The sequence below is a fragment of the Neopsephotus bourkii genome, unplaced genomic scaffold (genome assembly GCF_033783945.1).
Source record: "Neopsephotus bourkii isolate Nb327-2 ecotype Australia unplaced genomic scaffold, CSIRO-AGI_Nbou_v1 NB_1810, whole genome shotgun sequence".
In the NCBI taxonomy this organism is placed as follows: Eukaryota; Metazoa; Chordata; class Aves; order Psittaciformes; family Psittacidae; genus Neopsephotus; species Neopsephotus bourkii.
The window spans coordinates 691700-712803 of NW_026902283.1; the positions used below are offsets into that span (position 1 = coordinate 691700).

General features: G+C 35.8%; 1 protein-coding gene across 3 annotated transcripts in view; it reads right to left on the reverse strand.

The window, feature by feature from the left end:
• The window catches only part of ADAMTS6 (ADAM metallopeptidase with thrombospondin type 1 motif 6), a 149332-nt gene that overhangs the window by 119470 nt on the left and 8758 nt on the right, over positions 1-21104 (reverse strand). For 2 of the 3 annotated variants that reach the window (XM_061342657.1, XM_061342658.1), the window contains exons 4-7: positions 16787-16955; positions 13017-13234; positions 12415-12498; positions 11767-11912 (exon numbers count right to left, since the gene is read on the reverse strand). In XM_061342657.1, the coding sequence (XP_061198641.1) occupies positions 11767-11912; positions 12415-12498; positions 13017-13234; positions 16787-16955 (617 nt within the window). The remainder of the gene's footprint in view (positions 1-11766; positions 11913-12414; positions 12499-13016; positions 13235-16786; positions 16956-21104) is intronic. The other variant, XM_061342659.1, reaches the window with a different exon arrangement.

The following is a 21104-nucleotide window of genomic DNA, read 5'->3' on the forward strand; positions in this document are numbered from 1 at the left end:
TTGTAGTGTGCCAAATCATCAAACAGTAGAATACCTACCACTACTGACAAACTAACAATTTGACTCACTGACTGATATCATATTTCTTGAGCAAGAGTACTGCTTATTAAAGACACGATCAGCCATTATTCAAACTAAGACAACTGCAAATAAATTTGGGAGAGGGGAGGAAGAGGGAATCCTTATAACATTTATTAGTTTGAGGTAGCACTACTGCTTGCATTCCATGATATGCTCTAGCCATGCACACACAACAGCTTTCGCTATGTTCATGGGCTACTTTGATATAGTCTTGAAATACTACAAAAAGTGGTATATGTATCAAAGAGTTTAAACGAGGAGTGTCTAGGAATTCACATAATGCCTGTGTAGACAATTAAAGACCAGTGATCCAAGAGATATTTATTATGCAGTATTAGAACAGATTTTTTTTTTATTTGCACTGTTACTGTTGTAATTGCTGGCTCTATTAACTTAGCCAGTAGAAATACAGCTAGTACAGGTGAAATCATTGGAAGCATGAAAAGTTTCAAGCATGGAAATAAGTACAAGATAAAGCATAAAAAAGTAGAAATTGTTGCATTTGCTAAGTATATTCCCATTAGCAGTATTTCTATGTGCTACAGTTTTCACCTGCTAATTAACAGTTCAATGTAACAGCAGAGAACAGGAAACAAACAAGGGTACAAAATAGCACATAAAAAAGCAAATTTACACAAGACTTGCTAGTTGCTGAACTAGTTTTCAATTTCGTATTAAATTCTTTACAGTTGTTCAAACCACTGCTCCTTCATATGCTGTTGTGATACATGGTTTGACCAGAATTTCAGTTAGTTCTCTGTGTTACCTCCGTGTTTGTATTTCAGCAACAATATTTTCCAGTGTTTAATTCATAAAAGAACGAGTGCGAAACATATCTTCAAAGAAGTAAAAGTGCTAGTTAAGAAAATAATTAAGAATACAACATGGGTAGTAAACTGAATATGCCGTATGTAAACCAATGTGATTTCTTAATTTTCTTCACCAAATTTCTTACTCTTCACAAAGGTTTCATTTTAGTTGAAAGCAAAGTTTTAATTCATTTGAGTTTAAAATCAAAATTTTATCTGCTGTTTAGCAGATCTGATTTCAGAATCAACTTTAGTACCAATTAACCAAGCACATGAGACCAAGCCACCATGGCAATTACGAAACATTTAGGTACAGTGTTTTTAACTTGGGATTTTTACTTTATCTCCCTTCATCCAGTTCTGTCAGAATTTTAACAACCTTTTAAGCTACATTTCATCACGTCTTATGAAAGTGAAACTGAACAGCTACAACTGCAGACATAAACTACAACATACTCTTTTTTACTTGGGACAGTTCTGTAACACTCTCTGCTCCTGCCTATTCGCCTATTCACACCTGCTCTTTGACTGGAAGATTTCCAAAAGGTTCCTCTCAAGTGTCACATATTTGCTGTAAATTCACAAACAAAGCACAAAACAAAACAAAAACAAAAAAAAGAAACAATAACAAAACCGAATCACTAACTTTAAGTGCTAGTTACTTTGGAAAGTATTTTCAACATGCTGAATAAGGTAAAAATTAGTTAGGAAAACATCTCTATGCAAGCTGGCTGTTCATAAAAGCAGTAAAATTAATACAGAAATAGGTACAAGTTCAGAGAAAATATCAGCTCCTATTTAAAAAGGTTAAGATTCTTGTGCACCTAACTTCATCAATCCACATTTCAAAGAAGCAAGGTATTTCAAGAAGGTATTAAGCAGCATAGAACCAACAGTGCTCACTTTAGGTTTTACATGACTATTTGCATAATTAAAATGAACAAGCTATGAACTCAAATTTAAATCTTCTCTAGATCCAACTGAAATAATGGGCATACTGCCCTTGACCTCTAAGCATAAACAATCATGCCTTTCATTAGGACAGACTGGTGTAAACTAGCAGAAACTGAAGAATATCGAATACTAAAATTAAACAGACGTGACTCTGCACCACAAAAAATTAATTTACAACCTATGTCCTCATTAAAAGCACATTTGATACATTCTTATGCATAAGCAATCTAATATAACTATGAAGTTGAGCTAGTAGTCCAGATGGAAGTTTAAAATATGAAGAAAACATGAAAATGTAGTACATACTCATGTGTGGTGCTAGACAGAATTTACATAACAGATCACAGACAAAATTCCAAATCCAAAATAGGTGAAAATCCAGGCTGAAAATTGGCCTAATATGCTTTTCTGGATTGTTAAGCATGAGGAGCACAGCTACTCCTTTGCATATGTATTATTCTGCTGGTCATTGTAATTTGTGAAAATAACAGCCCTGATACCATACTTAAGCTGGGGGGGGGAGGGGGTAGCCACTAAACAAAACCAAGAACAATGCTAGGATTCTACTCAGACTACTAAGAAACATTAGAAATGAGAGATTTTTAAACAACCCTATGTTCTTTATAAGAAAAAAACGAAAAAAAAAAAGAAGGCAAAATATGGCATTTCAAACTGCTAGAAAGCCCTTCCTCAGATATCTGGCCAAGCAGTAAGTGAGTGTTCTAACAGATATCCCAAAGTATTACCACCAAACATTTCCTGGAAAAACTATCATTTGAATAGTTTTATGACCCTTTGTGCAACTCAGAAGGTAAATGCTTGGAGAGGAAGAAAAAAAAAAAAGTAGAAAAAAAACAAAGCATACAGAAGTATTTTTCATTGATTTTTTTTTCTTCTGTAGTAAGTCTAGTGTGCAAAAGGAAGTGTTTTATTTGTAAATTATACGCATTAATATACCATTACTATCAACAGCAAATGTAGTTTTATATTTTATGGATTTATTACAATGTATTTTTAATTACCGAAGGTTTCATTCTCCCATTTAAAGGAAACCTTTAACTGGGGGCAGTAAGTAGTTGCACAGCCCACGCTGTGTCCTGGCAGATTCAAGTTTTTCAGTCCAGGAAATCATTAAGTGGGTAACCAGTGAGCACATCTTAAGAGATGTTTCTGAGATTATCCTAAAAATTTCTGTGTTCAATTGAGACAGAAGAAAGTTATTTGTCTTTTTACTCAGTATCAAGTATTTCAATCAATCTACAAAAAAAAAAAAATTAAAAAAAAAAAGAAAACAGCTTTCAGACTTGAAGTCTCCAGTCAGACCATGAAAGTCTCAGCTTTAGTGCATGACACTGGTCACTCTTCTGGATTTGGTATTATACAAAACATTTTGAACACATTTTGTGCATCTGGAATGGATTAGTAACTCTGGGTATACCTTATACCTTTTCCACCCTTCTACCCTCACAGACTCCGGTTTTATAAACTGAATCAGAATACAAATCTTCTAACTAACTAACTGTAAAATGAGAGTCAACTAATGGCATCAGAAATTTAAACTAACAGCCTTTTTATTGATCAAAAAATACTCCACTCACACAGTGTGCTTGTTAATTAGCTGCAAATCACCTGCTGGTTGACATTTGCCATGCAATAGGCAGTTTTTCAGATTCACATTCTAGCTACTTTACTGTTCCATGTGAGTTCCCTCAAATCCCACAGAGTCTATTTGATTCCTTTCAGCTACAAAATCTAGGTATAAATTTTAAAGATATAATTTACACTAACCTCCTCCCCTCCCCAGAACCCCAGAAAATTCACAGTCGAGAGTGGAAACCTGAACATTTCAGGCCTTACTCTGTTAATGTGGAGTGGAAAAACAAAAAAACCCATCTAATCAGTAAGTGTCTAACTGTCACATAACAGGGAATTACACAATATATCAACCGATTTTGTATTTTTCTCTACTGGCTGTGTTATCTAATTTGATTTTCCTACCAGCATTTCACAACTTACAGCCTGTCACCTCACGGAAAGACACACAAAACATCAGTGAGGGAGAATCCTCCACTGAAATCTTTGTATATGTTTTCCCCACCCCAAACATGCAGTGTTTGCAACCTCTGAAATCAGCTCTAGACCCATATGTACCCAAAACAAATCATCTACACAGGGACCCTCTATTGGTGAAATGGCTCACAGTTGTTACATTGAATTTCTCAGGCACATCTTCTCTTTTATCAGTCTTGTTTCTCAGGCACAGCTTCTCTTTTATCAGTCTTAGGGTTGCCATTCCAAAGAATATGCCTTAGGATAGTGAACGCCCACAAACTGGTTTTGACACAACAGTAGCAACTGTGGTACCTGCGCCACATCTAGCAACATACGGATTTTGTCAGTGGTCAGTAGCAGGTCTCTAAAAAGGACTGTAAGGAACATGACACATAAAGGAACCCTGGTACAAATATCCCTATTATGGAAAGTACTGTGCAAAAATATTAAATACCTTACTTTCCTCAACCTGCTAAGCCAGAGTCCTAGCACATTTCAAGTTTGTTTGGTTGGGGTTTTTTCCCCACATACCTCCTTCTGAATATGCAGATAGATTTTTCACATATACCCCTTAAATTTCCTGAAAACAAAGAGCCATGGGGAATTTAGTGCTACTATTTGCTTAGTGGGTTCCTTGAATTTTAAGTATCTGCAGAGACTGCAGAGAGTATCTGCAGAGATTAAGGGCAACATATATATCTCAACTTTTCAGCGCACCCTCTCAGAGAAGTTATCCAATACATGGTGGTCTCCAGAACATTAAGTCAATGGACAATCTTGCAATTTCTGCACAAAAATCAACTAAGGAAAACCAGCCTGCTGACAGGGCCTTAAATTGACTGCAAGGAACTCCAGTAGAAGAAGTTGAAGGTCTGCTGTCATTGTTTAAACCCAGCCAGACAGCTTTTTCACTCACTCCCCCCCTCTACTTCTGGAGGGAGGGAGAGGAGAACCGAAAAGAATACAGCTCCCATGGGTTGAGATAAGAACACTTTAGTAACTAAGGCATAACACAAATCACTACTGCTACCACCAATAATACTAATGATAAAGGAGATAACAAGGGAAGAGAATACAACATCTCACCACCAGATGACCGATAACTCGCCCCCCCAGCCCGACCAAGCAACGACCGATACCTCCTCCAACCCTGCAGTCTCCTAGCCCTTCCGGGGAACTCTCTGTTATCTCCTGGGCATGACGTGCTGTGGTATGGAATACTTCTTTGGTCAGTTTGGGTCAGTTGTCCTGCCTCTGCTTCCTCCTGGCTTCCCCTCCTCCCTGGCAGAGCATGAGGCTCACAAAGTCCTTGGCCAAACCAAAACATCATTTTTCCCAGCCAGAAAGTCAAAACACAGCACTGCACCAGCTACCAAGAGAAAAATGACTGCTACTGCTAAACCCAGGACAGCTGCGTAAAAAAACAAGGGTGAAAACTGCTTCAATGACTGAACATCAAGGAAGTAAGGAGCAAACAGATACAACTGACATCGGAATTATTTCTTGAAATCAGAGCCCTTCTTGTTAACACAGGGAAAAAAATACAGGATGAGGATCAAAGTCAGGGTTTCACGGGAACAGAAATGCTCTGGATGTCCAGATTTATTGGACAAGGCTATGAAATTGTCCTGACAGAGCAGCATGAGAGTGCCCTGTATAGAAAAGAAATCTTTGCAACAAGTTAAGAAGCCCAGAAAAAAGTGGAAAAGTGCCTCAAGAGAAGAAGCATAACAATCTTGGAGCTGCAGGAGGAAAGGAATGTGCAGAGTTCTGGCTGGCCCTACCTTGCTACCAAATGCCTTAAGTAGTACAGAAACTAACGGGCACTTGTTACTAGAGTAAGACTGTATTACTACACTATAAGCAACTGACACAAAAAAGGACAACTATGTCCATAAAATATATTTCCTTTCAATACTGCTATCGGGACCATGCAACTACCATATCATCCCTGACTGCCTAAAATCCCTTTATGTTATAAAAAAATGGAAGGCATGATTGTGGTCAGCTCTACACAGGTATGTAAAATGAAACAAGAAACTTTTTGCCCCTCTCGAGTATCTACAGCAATGCCAGAAACATGGCAGTTCTTTAGATTACAAACCACAAGACTTACAGGAGTTTAGGATTGTTGCCATATACGTATACCTTCTGCCCCTTTAGAAAAACTGGAGTAGCATCCTGCATAGGAGATACACACCTCACAGATACATGAAAGAGATTATACCTTGCCCATGAGGGTACACCTATGAGGGAAGGCCTAACCAAAGTATTGTGAAGTTAATCTTGCATATATACAGTAAACACTAAGGAGTTCTGTGAAATTTCTCTCCTTGAAAGATTTGAAAACTCCACCAATTGTGTAATAATGCTAATGCCTCCCATATGGGCTTCAGCAGTGTTGTACAGACATGCTGCATACTAAGACCAGGGTTAATGCTAACAACAGCCACACCACACTGCTTAGCAATACACTTACTGAATTACAAGTATGGTGGTACCTGGCAAAAATACAAGAGCCTGTATTAAGACAGAGCTCATTCACTGTCTCACAAAATTTAGTATGTACAAGCAGATTTAAAACACAGAAAAACAGAAATATAATACCATCTAAGGTACTGAACATTTTTACTGACAACAGTCTAACCTACCAATAAAGTTTTAATTAGTAAAAACATCTTACAGTCCTAATTATTTATTCAAGCAAATAAAGACTCTTCCCAGAGTACATTAGTTCAGTGGGGCTGTGGAATTGTTGCTAAAGCAGTAAACCACTCATGAACTAGCTCAAGCAGTCTCCAATCCAAGCGGAACATCTTCAAATACAAATATCTTTTAATTTCAGCTAATTTCAGAACTTATATCTAAATAAGTGCACCTCTAACAGTATACCAGGGGGAAAGGGGGTTACAGCCTCAAACCCAAAACTTAATTTTTTGCCATATATTCCTAAAAAAGCACTGTAGATGCAACAAAGAGATCTTAATTTTTTTACAAACATAGTGAATTTGATTTTGTTTTTTAAAAAACATAAACCAAACTCTTGGTATATGATGCTACCAACTAGAGAGAACATCTCATACAACAACCTCTGAGAAATATTACCTCTTTAAGTGAGAAAGGTTTCAAACGTTTCTCTGTTTAAAACATTTGGATCTCAGAGACAAAGTTCTGCACCGTTAGAGATACATACACACACACACATATATATAGGGGCATCTCAACTTCCCCCTGAAGCTTTACCCTTCATGAGCTGTCTGGTACGCCTTTTGCTTCACCTACTGACACACCAGGAAGCAAATTAATAGCTCTGGATCTTCCCTCCCAGCAGGAAAAGACTGCTACTGCAAAGCCTGTAAAAAAAATCAAAATTCTGGAGCTATAAAAAAATATAGCACTAGAGAGCTCTTAGGGTGTAAAACGAAAAGGAAAAAAAAAAGGGGCGGGGGGTGGCTTTTCTTTTTTTTTTTTATTATTTTCTCATTTTCTCCACCCCTGATACAGAGTAAAAACTAGAATGTAACCCTCAGGCCCTTACCACTCTGTGTGGGTGCACAGGGCAAGGAATAGTTTTGTTCATAGTGTATATGCTTCCAAATTAACCAGTACTGCTGAGGAATTCTGTAATTCCTATTTTATGATTCATAAGATCAAGAGAAGGAAACAACTGACCGAAATGGAAGTGAAGCTTCAAAAGTAAGTATTGATACCATAGTGTACGTTGTGACATCTGAAGTTCTGTATTTTTAAGGTGAACTATGAAGACTATTTCTTAAGGAGTTTCTGAAGAAACAAAAATAGGGAAGTAGTCTACCAATAAAGGTTAAGCAAACAAGGACATAAACTGGATGTGGGATTCACAAGGAAGAATATACAGAGAATCTCAAAACTTACACTGAGTTAAAACAAAAAATCTGAGACTCTCACCTGAGATTATCACATAACTGATACAGGAATACAGGAACCAAAAGCAAAGACTACTTTCTGTCTACAAAAAGATTGAGATAAGAGAATCATCAAAATTCTTAATCCTACTTTTATTAATTTGTAATATGAAAGAATTTTAAGGATCCACTTGAAGAAGTCACTTCATGGAAAAAAGAAGACACTCTTATCACTATTACAATATTAATCAACTTCATAATGAAAACCTGTATGCTTAGTATTTTATTTTCACCTGCCCCCAAGAACTCAATTTAGACAAGTACAGGATAAAATATTAAAATCTGAGACTTAAATATAGTCTCAAACAGAAAAACTCTAAGTGAAATTTCACAGAGCAAGCACTAAACTAAAAAAAATAAAGTCTCATTGTTTTAGAACATTAATTCAGTCACAGCTTTATCTTGAAATAACATTAAGCGCTTGAGACTCAGAAAATACAAACAGAAGTTCCATAAATGAATAAAAGGAGGCACAGCAACACACATAAAAGTATTATCAGTGTCGTGGTACCTGGTGGGGTTTTTTTGGCCTTTTTTTGCGGGGGGGGGGTTGGTGGTGTTTTTTTGTTGTGGTGTTTTGGTTTTTTTTACACAAAACCACCAAATATCCCAAGACTCTTTAATAAGCCCTCTGTATCAGGCCTATTACCTACCCTTGGGTTTGCATTATCAGAACCTGCCCAGTGAAACCAAAGGAAGATGCTTCTGCTGACAACAGTACAAGGAAATGTTTCTGCTAATTACAATTTTTATGCCTTCAGCATAAGTCTAGCAATATTAAAGTAGCTAAACCAGTCACAATGCTCACCACTGTGAGTTGAGTATCAACATTATTTTTGTTACCATGTGTCAAAGTAATTCCCTATTTCCATCACCACAATTTTGCTCTTCTGACTGGGAATAGGGCTCTTACTTGGACCGCTCTCTTACCTGCCTTAATTATTTTTATCAGCAAAGAGTTTTTCTGCAATCTCCTACAGGCTTAGTAAAATAAGCGCTCTGCAGGGTGCCTGCAGGGCCACAACAGAGAAACCCATACACCAGGCACTCTGAACACAGGCAGGCTCTTGTCCAAAGCCCAGTAGCTTAGCAGGCATACCAATGTCTCCACAGGACTTAGTAGATTAACTTGGCACACCTCCATGTCAGGGAGGCCACTCAGTTTTAGCATACAACTAGTTTAGGGTACAGAAGTTTGTCTGCTTATCCATTACTTCCCGAAAAACATGGCTTTAATCAACACAGAACTACTCATAGTGTTGAACTGAAACTTTTTTACTTTCCCCTAATACCCACAATGATCAAAAATGGTTTCGGTGTCAAATTCAATGAAAATATAATTACCCCACACATCATAGAGCAGCAGTGGGACTGATACAGGAAACTGCTTTAAAAAAAATATTACAGTGGCTAAGAAATAACTTAATATTTGGTAGTATAGGTTCAAATTCCTTCAAGAAGAGGTTACCGAAGACCGCTCCAACATGCTGGAAGTTTAAAGCACTGTAGCTACACCCTTCTTTTTCACATATAATGCATTAACTCTGGTTCATCCAGTGAGACATCAAAAACAGAAAGAAAACAAGCATGTTAACACTTCAGTAATTCATTTATAATTATTAAAAAAAAAAAAAAAGAAAATCTATTCTTCACATATGCTGATATATTTTGTTAGGAAGAGCCAGGATAGCTAGCAGGTTCAATAAAAGCCTGACTGACTGATTCAAACTGATTAGTTTAGCCTTTCGAATTATTATTAGACATTACAATTATTATAGTACATAAATGAATGCAAGCACTCTATTGTGAAAGCATATATAACTAAACTTAAATATGCAGTGATGCTTTATAAAGGTAGTATTATTAGCCTGCAGATACTACACTAAGGCATTTTATTGACTTCATATATAGGTAAATACTTAGAAGTGTAAAGTTCTTACAAGTAAACTTTGAACTTATCTTTATAATAGATACGTCCTCTATAATTATGTCCTTTTTAAAAGATAGCACAGAATCACAGAATGGTTTGGGCTGGAGAGGACCTTAAGATCATCCCTGCCATCATTTGGGCAGGGACACCTCACACTACACCATGCTGTCCAAGGCCTTATACAAGTCCTAAAGAAACTGCAGCATACTTAAATGATTACTAGAAATACAGAAGAATAAAATAAGTCCTTAATATTTACTACTTCTTGCTGAAGGAAAAAAAAAAATCTTAATTTTCAATGGTATTATTCATATTCTCTGAAAACTTGCTCCTTTTGCAGTTTAAGGCCTGCAAGTTAGCATTGACTTAAGCCTTTGTCTAGAACACTGAACTGTTTATAACTACACTGGGAACATCCTACCAGAATAGGGAAGCCAGTACAGAATATACAGTAATAAAACGTATTAAAGCACAACAGTGAAAGAAAATAAACAACTGTGCTTTGCAGTGGCAGAATAACACTAACAAAACGTCAGGTTATTCAGCCATAACAGTAAAATATAGTGCTGCCAACACAGCTTGCACATTTATATTGGGGGGCTTCAACTGCCATATGCCAACATACCACCTATGGATTACACTTTTTCACTAATTGCCTAAATTATAACAGTGAGAGCTTGATGTGCATGTAGCACAGCTGTAAAGAAGTATTTAATTTCACGTGTGAGCAGCCCTAGTGAAGGAATTCCTTGTATGCAAAAATGAAGCATAAATGAAGGTCTTTCTGAAAAACCAAGATCTTTGAATAGAACCGTATTTTATTTTGAATTTCATTCTATTTGTTTCTACTAGGGACTTTAATATTATTTTCTAAAAATTCTTGGACTGTAACATCTCTCTATATCACTCTGGCATTTCATTATTTTAACTGGTACTATGTAGTATTAATGACCATATATAACAACTGTATTTGAAATATGCATGCAAAAATGCATACAAGTGATTAATTACCTTTTTGTTCCTCTCAAAATTAATTACCTTTATTTTCCTTTTTTCAAAGCAAAACCACAAAACCCACCCATCCTCCCCCCCAAAAAAATAATTAAAAAGCCACTTTTACAGCTTTTGCACAAAATTCCAGAAAAGATCCATTATTTTAATCACTATTTAAAAATTTCTGCGGTGAACACGTTTCCACAAAAGGGTCACACTGCCCTTCCTGGAAAGCAGAAACTATTCTAAAAAGATGCTAATTCAAATATGTACTGCTGCACCTGCTGCTATTTAAACAAAACAGAAAAGAATAAATAGTATCCTTAAACAATGGTAAGCTGATATCCTAATAAAGTACAGTTGCCTACCCATACCTGCGAAGGACAAACAGGAACACATTTATCAGGATTACAAGATTACAGTGCAAACTTTGCTGAACTGATCACAGTAACAGTGGAACAGAAGCAGAAAAATGGGGATATATGCAGGCTTTGCAACTACCTATTAAAAATGTCAGTTCTCATCTTAATTAAGCATTATAAATCAAAACAGTTACAAAGCAGATTCTCACATTACCTGAACCTGCAAGAACCTGTTTTTCAGCAGGAATATTGTTACAGCAGTTGAGGCTCTGGCTTGAAATTCTTACAAAAAGCATTACATGTGGTTAACAAAACATATTCCATGCTGTTTTGTTCTCCATAACCTTATGAATTCTTTTTAATTATGGAAGCATAAAATGTTCAATAGGATCCATCTGTTCTACTGGAATATTCTGCATTGGCAATTATGAATAATGAAAGTTACTTTCCAAACTCTTAATCTATAGTTTTATAATCTGATATAGTTAAGACAAGCCATCTATTAGTTTTCCTCATCTTAAGATCACCTACCAATTATATTATTTTACAGCTAGCCTATAGATATATATATATGTGCTAAGAACAAGAAAGCTAGAGAAATAAAATAGAATAAAATAAACACAATACTTTAATGACCATACCTAGTAATAAGAACCGCATTATCATGGTGGGCAATCCCATTTTCTGGAATGGTGTTTCCATCACTTTGGTGAGAGAGAATGGACTTCTGCCACTTACAGAAGCTATCGAGGGACTTGTCTGCATGGTGGTTTATCTCCAAGTTTGGCTGCAATACAACATGCATACCAGAAATGTTCCAAACAAATTACTAAGGTCAGTTGTTAAGCCTTTTGAAAACTAAAATGGGACTATAATTAGAAGCAGTGGTTTCTAGGAATAAACTCTTCTTGCCAAATTTTATCTCTGTAAAATATGACCCCACGTTCAGCTGTGTATTACTGAAGAGTCATTCCTTCTGCTCCAATTTTAATGACTATGTCAATACAAAAAGAAGAAAAAAAAAAAGAATATCAAAACAAAAATAAAAAAAAAAAACCCTGGCATCCCCAAAAGTGTATTAATATTCACTGGAAGTAGAACACATATCTGAGATGATACATGAGAAATATCCCTTCGAACTGTTTCATCTTGATTAAAGTAGTGAAAGATTACAAGATAGATTTTGTACTCAGATGCAGCCATTTCAAGAAATAATTAAGTGAAATCTATATTAAACAATAATGTAACTTTTATTTTAGGGATATAAAGCTTAATGGAACATATCTTACCTGATCTTCAGTGAGGACAATTAAACGTGTCACTATAATATTCACAACGTTTCCTAGACTGGAATCACGATAAAGTTTGGCAACCTGACCTCCAGAAAATAAGAAAAGGCACAAAGTCAGACAAGAAACACTACTTGTTTCGCAAACAGTTGAAAATTAACCTATTTACTCACTCAATGTAATTTCATAATGTTAATTATCACCTGCATAAGAGTTAATTTTGGACCAAAAAATGACAATTCAGTGAAACAAATTTACTGGGTTACACTTTTCAATCGAAACTGTTTATACCTTGTTTCATAATTCATCCAGCACAAAGATCACCTGGACTTTTGACTTAAACAGAATATAAATGTATAATCTAGATGTAATCATATTAATTTAAAATTGAAGACAATAATTTAAAAATTATCAGTGTACTTCTTGACAGAAACAGTACTGCATTTTTCCCACACCGCTAACATTTGCCATATTTAACTATTAATTCCTGAAAGTTGATATATTTGAAAGAATTATTCATGCCAATACATAAATACCCTGCAGTTGCTTTATCATTTCAGTACATGCCTATTCATACAAACACACAGCGGGATGAAACTTACAATATTCATTACACTCAAAATGTAGTGTTCAATATCTTTGCGACCATGGTATCCCACCATCATTTTGTCTGCTACTACCAGCGTTTCCACAAACCGTTCAAGGCTTACTGATCTCTTCTGTCGACTATGACTACTTAATGTGTCGTTGACTGGAAGTGAAGTTGGAAAAGCAGATGCATCACTCATCCACCATGGTTTACCACTTCTTGTCAGGTCTTCTAGGAACCAAAATAATTAGACACTTCAGAGGGGTCTCTAGTAAAACTCATTCAAATGCAGGTCGTTTACATTGAGACTTCAATCTTCAAGCTTCTAAAGAAATATTTCTTGAGGCAAAGCTAAATTAATTACTTTTTTTTTTACTGTTAAATACTTTAGGTAATAGAAAACCAACTTTGAGTTCTAATGTTCTCAACTCTCCTTAACTTGACTTAGTATACTAAATTATCAATCTTCTAAAGGATCTGATTCTACATCTCTACGTTAATACTAAAGATTAGTTGTAATTAAGCACAAGCACACTTCAGAATTTTAAGGCTAAGAACAAGACAGCTGTAACATTTGGAAAAAAAAAAGGCAAAAAAAACCCACCATACTGGAAAACAAAAACTCAAGATCAAGGTAAAAAAAAGTATCAAAACATACTAAGGAATTAAACACGCTGATAAGACACTAAAAAAGAAATCTTTTTCTCTCCTGTGAAATTCTGCAATTATTAGGCAATTATGCTTAGCTAATAGTTTTCAGGCCAAATCATTTTCTCTTCAGAAAGATATCAGGCTATATTTTATCTACCTTGTGAGTTAACTATAATGGGAAGTTTAAAATGGCCTGATGTGGGATAATTGCTACAGTTATTTTTAATACTCATTTTAATTCAAACATGTTGATTCTTGTACTTGTTTCACATATATATATATATACAGAAAAAATGCTTCTTGCATGCAAGAGACTGATTATTAAAAATCCAAAACAAACACTACAAACTTACTGTGCATTTGAATTCCTGTCATCAGGACAAAATTGAATCCACCCTTCCCTGCAAAACTGGCATTTTTGTGTGTATTAAATATCCCTTTTCCACGAAGACCCACATAGATCTAAACCTTAATTTTATTAAAGTATATTATTAGTCTGCTTTTATCTAAGTAGGGTTTCAAAATATCTGAGGAATTCTTGCTAGCTATGGATGAACATGAGAATGTTAACATACATTTATAATTGTTTGAACTGTACTACTCAAGTGAGCAACCTCTGTGATGCAGCCTTACCTCTACTAAAACAGATTCAGCTAAGGATGAGTTAAAATGTACCTTCCATGAAAAAGCAATGCTTTCTGCAATTCAACCAAGCATGCTATTTTCAAAGAGCAGTAACTACACATCAAAGAACATATGTTCAGGTCAAACCCAGGAATACAAAGCTTCAGCATTCCCAGTGTTACAGTGTTTTGTAATTTCTGAGGACACAGTGTTGCCTTTAAAAAGGTGCATATTTTAGAAAAATAAAAAAAAAATCAAAATACACCTAGTAGTTGAAAAAAATACTGGTAACAAAATTGTCCTTATTCTGCAAGTATAATTTATTCTGCAGGTACAACCTATTCTAAAAAAACGCATCAGGTATTAAAGCCTTGTTAAGGCTTCTATAATGGATACTAAGCTTTTTCCTAGTTTTCATGTCTATTGCAGGAAATTTGAAGTTGTTTTAATTGCCTAAAGATTTTCATCTCACTTAAGCAAAAATAAACTATGTACTGCTGGAGGGCAGCTAGATGTTTGCTACAACTGCATTTTAAAAACACAAAATTGGACTGCTCAGAACTTTCAAAACCACTCATACGTGCTGAAGACTACTGTAAACCTGGCTTGGGTCCTACAGTCTGAAAGCTGTGAAACTGAAAATTAAGATTTGATTTTACTTTTTGGATATTTTAGGGATACTTTGGATGCAATGTCACTTCGGGATAAAGCTGCAACAGTGCTCAGAAAACAAGTTGAAAAGGTTTTGGTACCCATGAGAAGAACATTAATATAACACATCATCTGGAAAATAAAACCTTGTCGTTTTGGAAAGAGCAAATTTTTTCAGAAATTTTCATGGACTGAAAGTAGGATACAGGAACAAAAGGTAACGGAATAACTGAGATGACCAAGCATGATATTAGGCCCAGTGTTGTAAAAAGCAGTGCTTCAGTATTTAAATAATTAAGTAATTCAGGATGTGACATATACAAAACCTCAGGAAATGCACAGAAGCTTCCAAGAAAAAAGGCAGCATCAAATAGGCAAAGGACTAAATGCTAAAGCTTTCTGTACAGTTCAAAAAAATGCACACAAGATGTATAGCTCCAATCAACCTATGATCCATACAACAGATGGAACAAGCACCAGAATGACTGAATGCAACCTGACTAAACCAGCTGACAGCACTTCATCATCACTTGAGGTAAAATGACTTCCTAAGCACTGATCTTGAAGATGACATCTCACAGATGCAAACAGCCTTTCTTTTGCTAGAGAAATAATGCTAAAAATTACATCATCCTATGTTTCATAATCCCACCACTTATTTCAAGAGTCTTAAGTGACAGCTTTCCCTACAATATGAACATACTTTAGTACTCTCACTTTACAACTGACTAGCAGGTAGCAACAAGTAGACTAGTTGTGCAATATCAGAAGAAGTAGATGGAATAATGCTTCCAAACTAAAACAAAAGTTACCTATATAAAATCTGACATTCCCTAAACACAATTAACTGGAACACTCAGGAAAAAACTGTCTCCCAAGCATGGACCTTTGTAGACTGTAAGCTTAGTCAACTGGTGCTATTAAAAGTTACAACCTCCAAAAGAAGCTGAAGTAAGTTACATAAATGGACAGTGATACTATTTTATTGTAAAATTAGTATTTGTCAGCCTACACTGTGTGCTGAATCTCATGGAATACAACTGCCCAGGACTGATCTAAGAACAAACTATTTTCGAAATAAAAATAAATTACAAGGTTAGAACATTTTTGTGTAATTAAAAAAAACCCATTATTTTAATGCTCTAAAATAACTTGTCAGATTTACTCCATGCTGCCTTCAAGAAATTAGCATTCAGCTTCACTTTAATCAAGTGAAAACTGTGTCAAAGAGTACATGAAACGTGTATTTGTTGAAGTTAAAACTGCTTCACAACGAAAACATTTCTCAGTCAAAACTTTACGATCCTTCCTACAAGACACCTGTAAATGGGATACCTGACTATTATGGAATAATGCTAACCCACTGAACCAAAAGCCAGTATCAAAACACCATAAGCCTCCATAAAAACTAAAGTTCTCATGTATTACTCATCATAATACTAACACATTTATTCCATGTCCAGTTTTCTCAAATGAGACAGAACACTTATTAAACATTCAGCTGTAACATACAGTCAATCAATTACGCTTTCTAGTTGTGGAACAAAATGTATTTACAGCACATTTTGAGGAAGCCTGTGCACTGCTCATTACTACCATAGCACACAACACAGGCGTAAAACAAGGCTTTTTCCACTATCTCAGTTTTCGAAAGACACTCTACTCTAGATCTGAATCTGAAAAAAAAAAAAAAAAAAAAAAAGGCACACTCACTTTTCAGCAGGGCACATTGCATCACCCAAAAGGAGGATTCCCATTGCTACATTCTCCGCTGTGTCTTACATGTAAACCAAACAAGATTTTAAAATGCATTTTAAGTTATAATTATTTAAATGCATGACACTAATATTAATTTACCTGAGACTCCACAACGACTGTGATCATAGAGATGCTGCTGGTGCATGCTAGATTTTTTGTATATAATATGAGGATGACCATTCTCATAATTAAAGTTACTAGAATCTTCTGTTATATTCCTTAAAGGCTCAATAAAATACTCTTCATCTTCTGTAGCAATCACTCCATGCTGAAAGAAAATAAGAAAATAAACACTTGAAAAAGACAGTATAAAACTCCTACTGAAAGCTTAACTTCAAAAAACATTTGACAATCATCTATCTCTGAAGAAATCTGCAACTACAAGCCAACACAGAAATCAATGCATTCTCACTGATTTTAGTGGGAACAAAAGTAAGCACCTATAAGCAACACAATCAGATAATAAAAATATAATTGCCCGATTTCTGCAGTTCTTTCCCATCATTTTTAGTGGATGCGGTAAAAAAGCAAGGGATATTCTTGGTAAACGACAAAAAATTTATTCAGAGATGTTCCAGAACTACAATTCATATCAATTAAAATGCCAAGCCAAAATGGCCTTGCTCAAGCAGCAAGGCCAATTTCCCTCTATGATGCCACACTGGTCAACGCTTAAAGCCACATACTGCATCAAAGCAAAACCGCACAAAGGATTAATTTTAGAACATATATTCAGGGAAACCATTCAGCATTTTACATCCAGATGTTTAATTCCTAAAACAAGCTAGTTATTAAAACCAAATTTATTAATACTAACCTGGGATACACTGTCTAAAAAGCACTTATTCCTTTAAAAGTCTTGCCACAAATCTGGCAAATCCAAGTTGCTGCAGACTGTGCACTAGACCTCATTCTCCATAACAAATGAAGATTTTTTTCCTCATACTGCAGTTCAGAATAGTAGATACTCTATTCTCATAACTTCCACATTTGTGAACTTAGCTTCTTCCAAACAGGAAGTGGTTTATGGAAGAAAGAGGAGATTTTAGGCCAACTATGCAATTTCCTGAAACTTCAGCAATTAAAACAGAACTTCAGCAAAAAATCCAGTTTGGAGATCCTTGTGGATATAGAAAGACTGTGGAATAACCACTGACAGACTTCTACACCCACATCTGTTGAATAAAAAGTTCTCGTACCTATATCTAGAAAATTCTGAACGTATGAACTTTCTACAATGCAAGAGCTACTCATCAGGTAGAACAGTGGAAGGAGGAACTTCTGCATTCACACCCTGGTTTGATGAATCACAAATTTCTACCACACCTTTGATCCGTAAAGTACTATGCATGAACCTTTTTTAAAGGGCTTATCTTTTTGCCTCCAATGAGACTCCTGTGATCAGCAGTAAGACCACTTGCTACATTATCTGCTCTCAATATCCTAAACCTGCTTCCAAGAAGAGGGCTTGCCAGCGTACTTGTAGTCAAAGCTCTTGTTCCTGCTGCTGTTTTGTACATCAAATGCCTCCTGTTCTTCACTCCAGGAATAAACGGGTTTCAGTAACAACACAGAACTTAAACAAAGAACACTGTATAACACATCAGAAAGAACAGTGTTTTCCAAATATAACCCTATTACCAGTTTCGAAAATACGTGTATGAACACACTGCAGCTTTCAATTACACATTCCTTGTACAGACTATGTATAGTGACTGTAACAGTAATTATTCCTCTTCAGTGGCATTTTTCATTATGAACTCAATTATTTTCTCAAGCAGGTAACATCAGCATCTATATTAATCTGGAAGATGCTAGTATCAAATTCCTCTCACAATATCTTTTTGTTACTTAAAGTCTTACATTTTACTAGAAAATAAATCACTTACTAGCACACTGCTGCTTAAATAGTACTGAAAATATAAACCAAATTGTAGCTGGGTTTGCCAGATGTGCAGAAAGAACCTTGACAGTCTGGACTGCATCCAGTCTGGATGTCAGACATCTGGGTCCAAGCTAATCCTGAGCCATTATAAGCTCCGTTATGTTCCCATAGGAAAAGAGTCCCGCAGAGCGGTTCTGGCCAACACCATCAGGCTATCTGCTTTACGGCAGGCCTGAGAGGCCAGAGGTACCATCCAACCTGTGGCTGTGTCTCTGCAACAGAGCAGGTCTGAAACTAAAGCTGACTACTCCGAAGCCTACATCCTTCATGTCTGTATTCAAGTCCAGCAAGGTTAACAAGTCTAAGCATGAATGAGATTTGTATCAGAAACTGATAGTTTTAAGCAGCGAGATGACCTCAGCAGGAGGCAATTCAGATGCCATAAATGACACTTGATTGCAACAGCAAATACGCAAAAAACTATTATTAATGTCTGCAAACTATGATCCTTCATTCAGGTACCGGTCATGAAAAAGGTTAGAAGAGCATCACTGATTTTCCCTATGCCTAGTTGCCATCTGATCTCATCTGCCCAAGCACTATGGTGGTTTGTGATTTTAATAACATTTAGCTCAAAGAGCAAATAAATTTTCCTTTATACCTACCACCAGGTATTCTGAATAAGTATGAAGACAGTTGCTGCAGCTAGCCAAACAATTTGGTAAATATTGGAAATGCTTGCTCTGCATATGCCCTTCACATAAACCAGGTTTAAAATGGTATACATGTACCAAAAGTACTAATTTTGCTTGCAAACAAAAACCTTCTTCCAGTATTAACCTGATGCAAGTGGTCTTGTTGGACTGCAGCAACTAATTTTTAAGAAGCACTCTTAATCCTGTACATAAAAAGTACCTATGTCAGTGACAACCAGCATTTATTCTAACTAGAAATTTAGAAAATTCATGTGGCTAGAGATACTTCAATTGTATATGCATTCAGCAATGCCTGATTAATAGTGGGAATTATGCTATTATATCCAAACCAACATTCTAAACACCATTTTTGGCTTATAAACTCTTAGAGCAGAATACAATTTCAGTTGAAACAGATGACTGAAATAATGCCCTTTTAGAGCATTAAAAGGATTTTTTCTTTTTTAGTTTTGTATTAGTTTTGGACAGTTTGTAAATTAAACTTCTGCTCCAAAACATCGGAAATACCATTAAAACAGAAGAATGACCAGCAAAAGGTTTTTACAAAATAACATGAATTTAAGAAACAAGCTGAATGCCCCAAGTTACTACAAGTAACATTCCCAAGATTATTATCTAAAACAGATTGTTTGAGGTCCTGTGTTATCCAATCCCACTATAGTCTGCCAACTCCTGCTAACATATATAAGGTCTGGTTCCAGCAGTTTGACATGCTTAGGCAAATCTGTGAATCCACATGGAGTTCCCCTGAATTTGTGAAAAGGAATTTTTTTCTGTTAGGCTGTCCAGATGGGGCCTTAACTTTCTTCAGATGGGGGATGTCCATCAGTCGCAGAAGCAAAGTGCATTATGAAGGACAAGTAAATGTGTGCCTTTTCCAGACAGCACTACTGTTTCACAATTTCTCCATGCCTTAAACATTTCTAGACTTTATGCTTTACCCGTTTTTAATATGAAGTAGTAGTAATGGAAACATCTGAAAACATGTCTATGTTGTTCAGCATGTCTACAGCTGGCTATACACTGCCAGCTGAGGAAAAAGATTGCATTAGGTTACTGTGTTCTTGAAGACAAAAAAGATTAATAATAATAAATCACTAATCTGGCCTGAGACAGTATATCATGGAATCTAACGAGATACCTTAAACTAAAACAGCAACAGTATATATAATTTTCTGAATACTATGTCTACACTGCAAATACATACTAGTACCAGAGAGCTCCAACTACCCTGATCGAGAACACCAAATCTTTACAAAGACTAGAAATTTCAACATAATTTCTAATTTTTATAAATTATTGTACATATGACTCAAAAATTCCATACTATATTCAATTTATAATCTATGAAAGGAGATGAAGTTGGAACAGATGCTGGGGAGGGACTTTTCATAAGGACTGTAGTTATACAACACAGAATAACAGCTTAAAACTTAAACAGGGAAAGTTTAGATTGAATATAAGGAAGAAGTTCTTTATTGTAAGGGTGGCGAGGCAGTGGAATGGGCTGCACAAAGAAGTTGTGAATGCTCCATCCCTGGCAGTGTTCAAGGCCAGGTTGGTCAGAGCCTTGGGTGACATGGTTTAGTGTGAGGTGTCCCTGCCCACGGCAGGGGGGTTGGAAGTAGATGATCTTAAGGTCCTTTCCAACCCTAATTATTATATGATTCTAATCCCTGTTCACATGATCTCTGAAGTCGTTTCCAACCTCATATTCTATGAATCTATTACTTCTTTATGGTAGAATGAGCTCTCAAATATGCTAATTTAAGAATATGAGTAATTTATACATAAATAAATTTAAGAAAACGTGAAA